The sequence below is a fragment of the Talpa occidentalis genome, unplaced genomic scaffold (genome assembly GCF_014898055.3).
Source record: "Talpa occidentalis isolate TD23 unplaced genomic scaffold, MPIMG_talOcc4v2.1 talOcc4.9, whole genome shotgun sequence".
Classification (NCBI taxonomy): domain Eukaryota; kingdom Metazoa; phylum Chordata; class Mammalia; order Eulipotyphla; family Talpidae; genus Talpa; species Talpa occidentalis.
The window spans coordinates 113,256,973-113,269,925 of NW_023605305.1; the positions used below are offsets into that span (position 1 = coordinate 113,256,973).

The 12,953-nt window shown below is 46.1% G+C and overlaps 1 protein-coding gene across 1 annotated transcript in view; it reads right to left on the bottom strand.

The window, feature by feature from the left end:
• WARS2 (tryptophanyl tRNA synthetase 2, mitochondrial) overlaps nucleotides 1-12,953 on the bottom strand; it is a 65,704-nt gene that overhangs the window by 10,358 nt on the left and 42,393 nt on the right. Inside the window, 2 exon segments of the mRNA XM_037499582.2 lie at nucleotides 6,735-6,820; nucleotides 10,543-10,623. Of these exon segments, the coding sequence (XP_037355479.1) occupies nucleotides 6,735-6,820; nucleotides 10,543-10,623 (167 nt within the window).

Consider the following 12,953-nt stretch of genomic DNA (forward strand, 5'->3'; position numbering starts at 1 on the left):
TCCTTGGCCTTTCCACAGCCTGGAGCAGAAAGTCACCGGCGCGATGAGTTGTCAAAGCACAAGTGTTCCTCCTGGCCTTCCCCCAGCGCCCCAAACCCCTGCGCAGGCCGAGCTGGCGTGCACACACCCTGCTTTGACTGGACTCGGCTATTCCTGTCCTGTAATTACAGTGAGGCTGACATACAGAGGTCACCTCGACTCCCCCACCTCACATGAGCCATCGGGGCAGGTTAAAAGCAATTACAGTAGCCCATAGGAAATGACAATGGACTGCAACTAACACAGAGAAAACAATTACCATAATCAATACACTTTAAGCACATCAAAATGAATATTTCCACATGTCAAAATGGTTCCAGATTCACAAAGCAACCAAGCTAAACAGAAAACACATTTCGTTTTCATAATGACTCGGCATGTGTCTGTGCCTTATGTGGGCCCTCGCCTCTTTTCTTATCCTTCTGTGAGCTTTTGCCTTTTAAAGAAGGGATTAAAAAAAAAATTTAATTTTTTTCACCTGGTCCTACTGCCCTTTCATCTGATTTTAGTTTGTTTGTTTCGAGTCTCCCCTCCCTCGGCTCCCGCTGCTCCGTCACCTCCTATAATTTATCTTGGCCCTCCCTTCTCATCCGCTGCGTTCACACTTTACATTAATTCAGCCTGTCTTTGATTCGGCTCCTTACGGGCCTTATTCTCTTCACATTGCCAGCCCCGCTCCTCATAGCCTCCTTCACTTCAAATAATTTAGTGCCGTTCTTTTAAAATTTATACCCTACATAACGACATCCACATTAATGCCTTTTCTCTCTCCCCACTTTCTTTTTTCTTTTTTTTAATTTTCTGTCCCCTGTCTGTGCTTCCTTAGACACAACATAAAACAAAAGTCTTTCATAATTTTGATTGTTATAACTTCTGTCACATAATAATGTGTCTGATCGTCTCCTTTGGTGACTGAAACCATTTTTCTTTTGCTTCATTCCTTATTGCATCTACTTTTACTCGGGATCCACCCCACCCTTCTGGCAGAATCCGTGTCCAGATGAATAACCGTTGCCTACATATATCTGCTTACGGATTTGATCCCCCACCCGGGTCACCCCCCCCCCATTTCTTTGGCTGTGTTCGTGAGTTGTCAGCGCTGTTGCCTTAACCAGCCCGGCTGGGCCAGAGTTTGGTGCTGTTTTTCTTTTCATAAAGGATTAATTCCTGTCACTGGCTGTTTGCTGGGTATTCTAGAATTATTCTCTAATTTTTTTTTAAGATTTATTTATTTTTATACAAGAACTGGGATACAGGCCAGAGGTGTGGGGGGGTGAGAAGATTCATCAGAGACAGAGCAGAGAGCAAAACAGGCAGACTGATGAAATACACTGCTGAGGGCCTCCCCGGTGGCGCAGCGGTTGAGCGCTGGGTTGCGAAGCTGCCCGCGGCCTCTGCGGCGCCGGTTCTATCCCCGGCTGCTCCCCGGCCACCGGAGGAGGGTCCCACATGGCGCGCAGACCTCTCCTGCCGCCCGCTGCTCCCCTCAGCAGTGTACTTTGGTCCTTCTGCCTGCTCTGCTCCCCGCTCTGGCTCTGGTGAATTCTCTCACCCTTCCACACTTCTGACTGTACCCAGTGCATGTGTGAACAAAAAACGAACAGACAAATAAATGAATGAATGGATAAAAAAAAACATGCCTCTATTAAAAAAAAAAAAAAAAAAAAAGAAATACACTGCTGAGGGGAGCAGCGGGCAAGATAGGAGAGGTCTGCCGCACCATGTAGGTATCTTCATGGCTGGCAGGGATGGAACCAGCACTGCAGAGGCTGCAGACAGCTTCACAATGCTGCGCTCAACCGCCTGAGCCACCAGGGAGGCCCCATAATTCTCTAATTTAATGATTACTTGTTGAAGACCTGTGATGTGCACGACCTGGGCTGCACCGTGAGAGATGCACTGAGGCCAACTTTCCAGGGGCGTGGAGGCTCCAGGAGGACAGAGAACAAGGATTGACTTACAAGCCTTCTGGTGAGTCCTGCGGGACTCCCATCGCCGAGATGGCAGCACCATCAACCTGTCCGTCAGGAAGTGGGGGGCACCTCTGATCTCCCTCTCATGCACATCCCTCCACTATGAAGCCCTCTCCATTTTAAGCTTGAGAGCATAATGAAATAGCAGGAATTTAAAGAGACACAATCCTAACAAATAGCAAGTATTCATAACTTATTTGACATCTATGTTATTTTTCTGAATATCTAATTTCAAATAGCTGGCTCTGTATAAGTAAATATTTCTCTCAGACAGACAGACATGTTCTTCCCAACTGGACCCTGCTGTATTTCCAGATAAAATGGACAAAGAAGAAGCCTTCACCATTCAAGTGTAGATAGTCAGGCTAGGCCAGTGCAACCCCAGCTCACCAAACTCCAAAATACACACACACACACACACACACACCCTCCTCAAATCTTTTAAATTGGCAACTTGTCTTCACCTTCGCTGTCAGCATCTTGGTTCAAGCAGACTAGTGAAATAACCTTTTAATAAAGCATCCCACTGCTGCTGTCCTCTAGATTGTTCTCTGTACTTAGATCAGTTCTCTCGAACATTTCACTCTGTCTGAAAATGCACGAGAAGCTTCCCTCTGCTTAGGGGAGGGGGCCGGGCTGCCTGCTGCATCGCAGCATCATCCTCTCCCTTCTCTGCTACTTCTTGATTCTCGGGAGCTGGCAGCCTGGAGGTTCCTTTGCCAGACTACCTTCTAGTGGGTTCCACCTAGTGCAGGAACTGTCCTGGTGGCTCAAAAGTGAAAGAGAAAGAGACGAAGTCACTGCTCAGGCCGCCATGGGTGAATGTGTGGGTACCAGCTACTGCGGGAATGAGGCTTGGCCAGCAGCTTCCAGATGCCATAAAAATCAGGGCAGCCTGGCCTCATGCAGAAGGATGCAGCCCGGGAATTGGAAGTCTCTGAAGCGGTGGCAGGAACTGGATGTCTCCCTGGCGCTCAGAGGAGCAGCCGGACCCCCAGACACCTCGGTGACTCAGTTCCCTGGAACCGCGGAGCCTGAAGTCTCCGACCAGTCGTTGCACTCTCTGTCCTCAGTGTTTTAGCTTCCACGAGGCCTGTTTCTCCATGTTCACATGTCACTGCAGCTTTTGCTTCCATATCTTCTTACCCTGGTCCCATATGTGTCTGTCCAAACTCTTGAGAAAGAGAATCTCCCAGGGGATCACGCTCAGCGCCCTAAGTAGACGTAGTGACACTCCCCTGAAGTGCAGTTGCTTTATCTGCAGTAGGGATAACGCCATCGCCGGGCTGGCAGAGCTGTGAGAACTGGAGCAGTTAACATGCGTGTTGGTAGCTCGGTGGCTGGCAAGTAACGCCCAACGCACGTAGCTCCTTCCGTCTCCCTCCCCCAAGTCAGCATAGTGTATTTTTCTGGGTCTGTGGCATTATAGGTACTTAACAAGGATTTGCTGTATATTAATAAAATTGTGTGTGTGTGCATGTGTGTGTGTGTGTGTGTATTTTGGAGTTTGGTGAGCTGGGGTTGCACTGGCTAGCCTGACTGTCTACACATGCATGGTGAAGGCCTCTTCTATGTCCATTTTATCTGGAAAAACAGCAGGGTCCAGTTGGGAAGAACACATCTGTCTGTCTGTCTGTCTGTCTGTCTATCTGAGAGAAATATTTACTAATATAGGGCCAGCTATTTGAAATTATATATTCAGAAAATAATATAGATGTCAAATAAGTTATGAACACTTGCTGTTTGTTAGTATGGTGTCTCTTTAATTTTCTGCTATTTCATTACACTCTCAAGCTTAAGATGGTCTCAGCAACCCTTCGTGGTTCCCTTACCAAGTTCAGCCAAAACAACTTCATTTACCTTTCATACATTTATCTGAAAGGCTCCTTTTCTAGTCCTTTCGCTCATGTCTGTTCTCCAGCCACCGCCTCCGTGCCACTCATGCTAATGCTGATTTTGACAAAAGAAATGCCACATCTATACTTGACCTGCATCAACATTTTATGAAGCGATCACATATAGATTTGCTGGTGGGAGAAAACACCAATGTTTTCTCCATCCTTCAGTCTCTCTACCCATCTGTCTATTTGTAATGTAAATATGCATGGACGTTCTGGCTACAACCGTTTCCAAAATCCAGAAATAGCTGAAACATAACCAACCAGAAACAGTCAAGTGCTTGAGCTATGTTCTAGGGAAAACAGTGGTTTGGGCTAAAAACCAGACCCGCGTTTGCATCCTCTGCTCCTTATTATCAAGCAATTAGGACTTTCTAAACCTGGGAGGAAGCATAAACAGACAGATGAGAAACGTAGGGTAGCAGAATAAATGCTGCAGTAAACCAGAGCCGACTTTATTGCACTTGTCTGCACGCTTTATAGTGGTGCAAGGACCCCTGTAGCAGGAAATGTGGGCTGTTCCGTGTAGCATGGCGATGGCGCTTGGGGGACAGCCTGAGGGAAGTTGGGGGGAAAGAGGAGCCCAAAGAAACAGGGCTTCTGGGCTGGGGAATATGCGGTGGCCACAGGCAGGTCAGCCTGAGATAGGACAGACTGGACACAGGAAACGCAGAGCTGTTTCAGACTTTCTCTTTTTTTTAAAAAAAAAAAAAGATTTTATTTTTATTTATACAAGAACTGGGGTACAGGCCAGAAGCATGAAAGGATTCGCCAGAGACAGAGCAGGGAGCAGAACAGGCTAACGGACCAAAGACACTGCTGAGGGGAGCAGCGGGCGAGACAGGAGAGGTCTGCCACACCATGTGGGTATCTCCCTGGCTGGCTGGGAATCGAACCCATGCTGCAGAGGCTGCGGACAGCTTCAGAGCGCTGCGCTCAACCTGCTGCCCCACTGGGGATGCCCTGATTCAGACTTTCATTAGCTATGTGCTGGGGACTTCCCTGGACAAGTAGAGTCACTTAGTGTGTATGAAGCGATCAGGAGCCCAGAATTCAAGTTAATACAACAAACAGACACGTAGTCCCTACAGAGACGTTTGATCAGAAATAGACACGGCCTCACATACTGCTGGGCGTTCCTCACCGCAAAGCTAAGCAGCTACCCCTCTGCTTGTCTCCATCAATACTGCCCAAGGCACATGAACTGTCATCTCTGTGACAGGATCAGAATTACAGGTAAAGTGTTCTAGTTCCGTGAAGAACGAAAATGTTTCACGGGGCCAAGGCTTTAGGGGGAAGGGGTGGGGAAAAGCTAATGGAATTTCTCTTTTTCCTCAGACACTTTCAAAGTGGCAAGGCTTGCCTACCAGTGCGTGCTGATCTAAAAAATGAAAGGAGGGGCGGGGGGTGGTGATGAGGGATAGCGGGGTCACATGGGAGAGGGACTGGGTCGGCAGCCCTGGCCAGCAGTATACACAGTGCAGGTGATGGTTGTCTACACCCGCTGGTTGTGTATTTTTCAGACCTGTCAGTAGCAGCAGCAGGTAATCGGATAAATTACGGATCCAGGAAAAGTGAAGACACTTTACATCACATTGAAAAATTGACACTCAGGGCCTCCCTGGTGGCGCAGCGGTTGAGCGCTCGGTTGCGAAGATGCCCGCAGCCTCTGCTGCACCGGTTCGATCCCCAGCTGCTCCCCGGCCACCAGAGGAGGGTCCCACATGGCGCGCAGACCTCTCCTGCCGCCCGCTGCTCCCCTCAGCAGTGTACTTGTCAGTCTGCCTGTTCTGTTCCCTGCTCTGGCTCTGGTGAATTCTCTCACCCTCCCGCGCTTCTGACTGTACCCAGTGCTTGTATAAATAAATAAATAAATAAATAAATAAATAAATCTTTAAAAAGAAAAATTGAAGCTCAACCCTCAGGTCCAATAGGGTCGCCATTAGTCACAGCTCTTTGAATTTATCCCTTCCTTTCTTTTCTTTTCTTTTCTTTTTCTTTTTATTTCTTTTTCTTTTTATTTTTTTATTTATAAACAATATTTGTTTCCCCCACCCCCTCAGGTGGAGTCCCCATAGAGTTTCCTTCCCCAATGCCCCCGTGCACCATCACCTCAGTCCCCTGTGTGTCTCCCTCCCTCCCTCTGATCCCTCTCCTGCCTCCTCCCCTGCAGGATGTCTCTGGTTTATAATTATCTCACAGCTCTTTATATTTAAATGGAATAAAACGGAAAATTCCGATCCTCTGTCAACATGTCAAGTGCTCAACAGCCGTGTGCAGCCAGTGGGGCGAGGCCGTAGAGGGCGTTTCCATCACCACAGCGAGCCCTGTTGAGCAGGACTGCTCTGGCGTGTGGACATACAAGGAATCAACACTTACAACTCCTGAGTTTTCATGATGCCAGAGACGTACGTATTACAAGGGGGTTAAGAGCACAGACGCCAACCAAGCTTTCTAGACTCAAATTCTGGGTCCAATTCTTGCTAAGTTATATAACCTTGAACAAGTCACCAGCCACTCTGTGTTCCACAACAGTAAAATGAGGATGACAATAGTGTAAATTTTATAAGGTCGTGAGGATTAAATGGGTTAATGCAGGGAAAACACTAACTGGTTCCAACACAGCCCAGGCTACTCAAGTTGTTAACTCTTAATATTTTTCGTTTTACACTGAAACAGATTTCTATAATTTAGTACCGGGGGGCAGAGGCACAGGACTCATGTGCGTTCCCTCTTTCCCATGAACCAAATCTTATTGAGGTAGGTGAAACAGTCTCTTGCCAGCATGCGTACGTGTGAGACCAGGGCGAACCGTGGGGCTTACTTGTACAGTAGAATGTCAGCAGCCTGGAGAACAGGGTACATGAGCAGGCCCACGGTTCCATCCTGCTTCTGCTTGGCAGTCTTTGCCTGTAGGGGAGCAAGCAATAGGGGAGAGAAATGCAACATGAACCCCCTTATATTGCTAAATGAAGAGACCGTAAAGGCTAGCCACGGCTGATCTGAAGCCACCTGTAACAACATATGTGTCTCCTGGCTGGCTTGTCTTCACGCTCCAGGCTTAGGCAAGAATAAGGTGACTCCATCCCACCACTGCCCTTTAAAGGCCTCTGCACTACTACTAGTTCTTATCCATTCAGTTAAAGTGAAAGTATAATTTTTTTTTAGGTTTCAAATCAGAAAAATTTTAGATTTCGAGGGCCTCCCTAGTGGCCTAGGGGTTAAGGCTCAGTGTTTTCACCCCAACAGCCAGCCATGATGGCCTGAAATTTCGATCCCTGGCCAGGGAGCTGACCCACATGGTGCAGCAGACCTCTCCTGACTCGCCTGCTGCTCCCCTCAGCATGTATTTTAGTGCATCTGCCTGTTCTGTTCCCCACTCAGTCTCTGGAGAATCCTCTCATGCCCACCTCCACTCCTGCACCTCTGGCCTACACCCCAGTTCTTCTATGCAAAATAAATTAATAAAATCCTTTTTTTTTTTTTTAAGAAGAGGGCCTCCCTGGTGGCACAGGCAGTTGAACACAGTGCTGTGAAGCTGTCCGCAGCCTCTGCAGTGCCAGTTCTATAACAGGGTGGTCCCCAGGAAAGGGGGAGGTTTCAGGTTCCCTGCCACATCCAAATGCAGGGTGGAGCTGATTAGGGAGAGAAGAAGCTGCAGAGGAGACTGAGAAGGAAGGAAGCAGGGTGGAGCCAGAAGGAGACCTGGAGGAGGCGCATGGAGCCGAGAGACACGTGAAGAAACTGCACTTGCCTTTTGGTCGTGGACTGGGTGACAGAGATGTGGGTGAGACCCGTGGGGAGGTGACAATGGCAGCTTTTATCTTGATTTTGATTTTGCTTTTTTCCTTCCAGACTTGTCTGGTTGTTTCTGACCCTTTTCTAGTGGGGACACTGGAAGGTGCTTTAGACTTGGGGCAGCTTTGGGGACTTGCTCTGGGCCAATCCTGCTTGGGTGGACTTTTACCCACGAGGGTATGGGTCACTTTGGGTGCTTGATTTAGAAACTAGATTCTTTGCCTTTCTGTATTGTTTCCTAATTGTATTAAAGTTCCTTCCCATTAAAGTCTCATATGTTTTGTGTTGATGCGGCGGATGGCAGAACCTATTTAAGAGCAGGCAGGTTTGCGGGGTTTGGGCTGCCCCTCTCCCTGCCCTGTAACAGTTCGATCCCCACTGGCTGCGAGAAACCCACATGGTGAGGCAGACCTCTCCTGTCTTGCCCGCTGCTCCCCTCAGCAGTGTATTTCGTCAGTCTGCCTGTTCTGTTCCCCACTCTGTCTCTGGTGAATCTGTCACCCTTCCACACATCTGGCCTATATCCCAGTTCTTGTATAAATAAATAAAAATTTAAAAAAGAAAGAAAATTTCTAGATTTCACAGGCAAGGTCAGAAAAAAATAAATGTCTATAATATTACTATTAGTCAACATCAAATGCCCTTTCTTCATTATACAGATGAAAAAGTCTTCCTAATGGGGAAACTGGTGGGAACAGCAGAGGTGGTGGCAGAAGTATTTGGTAACTGGCTATACACTACAAGGGTGCACCCCCTGAATGCAAGCCCTCGTGGCACCAGCGCTCCTGCTGCAGTTACACATTGCTGCCAGGCAATCTGGCTGTCTGCACAGAACCACTAAATAGCAGGACACGTTGTGTACCGTTGACTGGTAACTGCTTCCAAGGTCTAGGAGCATCATTGTAAAATGACAAACTGCTATTTGGTGTGTTGTTGTATCTAAGTACTTAATTAATGAATGAATGAATCACTTCCCTGAAGTCCAGTTGCTTCTGAATGAACTCAACAGCTGAATTTATAAATTTGCCTGCTTCCAGGAAGAAGCTCTTGAGCTCACAACTTGGGGTCCCCGGCTAACATGCAGATACACCCCTGGAGGCTGGGCCTGAAAAGCAGGGGCTTCTCTCTAACCCTCTGAATGTCAAAGCTTCATCATTTAGTAACAATCCTAACTTTCTGGCTATTTCAAGTAGTTTCTGGCTGATGGCGACAAAGAAATGCTATAGGCCATTAAATGATTTGCACATATGATGCCCTCAGTACATTTTCTCATTACACGTCCATGGATGAAGGCCAGTTCGTAATGATCACTGGGCAAAGATAATGAGGGTTTAATTTGGAAATGAGCAAATGGGAAAAGAACCCGATTTTTAAAAATTTCTATGACATCAGAGAATATTTACAGTCATTTTATATAAGAAGACTGGAGGAAGGGGGACTATGTGAAGAGCATGGAGAGTTATCGACTGTCTCCGCGTCATCTTGATAACCCCCCTACAACCCTGACCTCAGCTGCCCTGAACAAGCTTGCCCAGCCCTGCTCTCCCTCTCCTTGTCCCAATCAAAACCAAGCTAGGTGCTCCTCAACCCTCACAGCACGGGAACCCTCCTCTACATGGACTTTTGACATTTACAGATTGCTCTTTTGGTCTCTTCCTAAATACACTACAGGCTTCAAGCAGGGGCTAAGCTGCACCCCCGGCCTCAGCATCATGTGAGGCTTGCACAAATGCATCTCAAGCGTCTGTGGCTACTCAAGGGACGAAGGGCTGGTGGCAGAAGGCAGTAGCACCCTCGAGGGCAGGCCGCTGCTGGAAACCCTTGCTTTTCCCGCAGGTAAGAAATCAGGCAGCACATGATCAGCGCATGCACAGGTCATGCGCTTGGGCTTTGGGTCCTCGGTCACTATTTTCAAGTGGGGACACGTCCCATGAAGTTAGGATCCGCTGTTTACAGAAAGGACTTCAGCATTCAACGCAGAGTATTACAACAGCATGGGAAAATCTCGTCTACTACCAAAAAATGCAGAAAAAATTATAAAATTTTGTTTCGCATTCTGGTGGGTGATGGATCTGTCCTCCTCTTAGTTCCCTTCCTGGCACTACACTGTAAGGCTCTGTCTGTTTTCCCTCCTGCGAGTGTGAAGGATTCTGCGAACCAGCTTTTGAGGAAACCAACAGCCCTGAAAATAGGCTGGAAAGAAGCTAGAAACTGGAATTAGTGATGAGGTGGTCGGGGGCTACCAACCCACCCTCGGGTTATCCAATTGCAAAACTAAATGCAAGTAAAGTACTCTCAATTACCCAATTTATCTTGCTCAGTTGAAGGTCTTAGGAAAAGTATAGCCTTGGTTCTGTGGGTTTGAACTGTTGCCTGAATTCATATTGTTTAAATGTTAAATAAAAAACATTGTCTCTTTTCTCCACTTGACGAAAACATTCTTGCCTTACTGTCAGCTAATTCCAGTGGAGATGGGCGGCGACTTGAGCCCAGGAATCCAGAGGTTGTGATTGTTAATTATAATGTGGTAGCTGCTAAGTCATCACTGAGTATATCCAAAAGTCACTCTGACTCAACCATATGCAGAGAAAATCAGATAATCAAACATTGGCTGTTTTAATCCAGTTTTGAAGTTGGAAAGGATCTTGGGAGGCCTTATTTTGGTTTAATGCCCAAGACAGAGAGAGGGGCCCTTCCAGCCACTAACTTGGGAGGCCCCCACACTCAGTATGTACAGAGCCAAGCACAAAAATAAACGAATGGGGCAGGGGGGTGGGAATAGCTGTATTGGGGACCTTGAACTCCTGATGATGAATTAGGCCCCTCGCAGTTACCTTCCACTGGTGCAGGTGTTGTAATCGGGGCAGTCTGACCAGGCAGGTGAGGATCCAACTTAACTGTGTGTGTTCAGACACCTGGAGAAATAAAACAGCACATTAACAAAGCGGTCAAGGTTTTATTACATATAAGACAAAGCTAAACAGACAATGGGTATTACCTGAAAAGGCTGGAAATACCCCAAATCAAAGTAATTAAAAAAAAAAAAAAAACAACTATGAAGAGGGCTGAGTCATAATGCATAGTGTTTTAAGTTAATTATTTAATTGTACTTTTATTATTGAGGTGACACTGGTTCACCACTCTGCGTGTGACTCAAACAGGGAACAGAGTCCCGTCCCCCAGTGCCTGGCACCACACCCAGCACCAAAGAGGCTCCCAAACCCTCCACCACCATCCTCTGTTTCCCTCCCCCCACGTGCCCTCAATTCGACAGTCAGATTTCTAGGGTTTGTTACTGGTTTGGTTTTGTCTGACCCTTTGTTGTGTTTCTCTATATTTCACATATAAGTGAAACCAGCTGGCATTTGTCTTTCTCTTTCTGATTTACTTCACTTAGCACATGATGCAGAGGATTTCAGGTAAAGAAAAAAATCTTCAAAATTAACCTCTATGATTACTTGTGTTTAAACTCTCTTTGCAACATCCCTGGTGAAAGGATTCATTATATCCTTAGGTATCTGTTCCATCTTTAAAAAGCTAAGGTTACTAAGACAGGCACTTAGTCAGACAGACACACACATGCTCAAATTTGCCCTAGATAACTTCTAAATATATGAAAGAAATATATGAAATAACTTCTAAATATATTAAAGCAATGTTAAATATTGAATCCTTTCATGATTTGAAATTTAAGAATCACTTTTTCATCACAAAAGGTGTTTTCATAGTTTCTATTTCCTACTCCTCCCTCTTCTTTCTTTTTAAGAGGTTTAATCAACAAGACTAAATGTTGTTTTTTAAAAAAACAGATTTAATCACATAGCTAAATCTGATAACAATTGGGGTGCTTCTTGGGTGCAGGCCAGCTCCTAACTGATGGCCTAGGATTTAAGGCCCATGTATCTCATTTCTGGACCTCAGGGATTCCCAGTGCTTCATCCATTGTGGCTTTTTTTGGTGTCCATATGATTTCCTTAAAAAGCAGAGTCTGTTGCCAACTCGAAAAGTGGCCCCAAATGTGTTCTTTGTGGGTTTTGCAAAATGAACATAAAGGAATAAATGGAGCTGAATCAGCTTAGGCCTATTTTCTAGCAAGGAATCACCATCTGGTGTAAGACAGTTTCTCAATTTCGCCCTTGACTCATAGAGAAGGAAGAGTTGTTTCCCAGCGGTTTGACAAAGAATCACTTTTTTTAAAAAAAAAGATTTATTTATTTATGCATACAAGAACTGGGGTACAGGCCACAGGCGTGGGGGGCGGGGGATGAGAGGATTCACCAGAGACAGAGTGGGGAGCAGAACAGGCAGCCTGACTGAAATACACTGCTGAAGGGAGCAGCAGGCACGACAGGAAAGCTCTGCTGCGCCATGTAGGTAGCTCCCTGGCTGGCTGGGGATGGAACTCGTGCTGCAGAGGCTGTGGATTGCTTCATAGTGCTGTGCTCAACCCCTTGCGCCACCAAGGAGGTCTTGGAATCACTTTTAAAGTTTTACAAGTCACTGGGCTGAACCTGTCATCTTTCCCCAAGGGGCATTCGAGTGCGCTGAAGCCTGTGACTCTGACAGCTCTGCCCATGCAGACTGCCGGCGGCTGCTGTGGGCAGCTATCAGACAAAACAGTGACCCCAGAAGCAAGCAAGAGAATCATAGTTGCTTCCAATCACCAAGGAAAATGCATTCCCTTTAGAACAAATAAAACAAGAACTGTTTTGGCATGAAGAAGCAAGAGTGAAAATTTTTTTATTCTTTACTGAATTGGAGAAAGGAATGAAAACACAGAAAATAACCACACACATGTGGACAGAGACAAGATGACTCCTTTCCCTCAGCTCTGGCTTAAATGCTCCGCTTCAGTGTCATGCAAAAATCCACCATCACATCTCCAGTGAAGTCAAGTATTTTCCTTGGAGTAGTTTTTTATTTGGACATATGGAATGAAACTTATTTAAGTCTCTGCAGAGATCTTCCTGGTATTTCCAAATAAGGGAGCAAAAATTAATCCAAGTTATCCTCATATAGAAGAAGTAGGTAAAAGTTCAAAGACAATTCATTTCCTCTATTTATGGTTAATTACCGAAGAAGGGTAGTACACTCAGAATTTGGTGCTCTTAATTTATTCATAGTCATGACAGTCACCTGGAAAGGTTTACATTACTATGTGAAGAAAAGTGAAAATAGTATCTAAATATAGTACAATCTGATTTAGCTGTGAAACCACAAACAAAATGACAATACGATCTTTTTC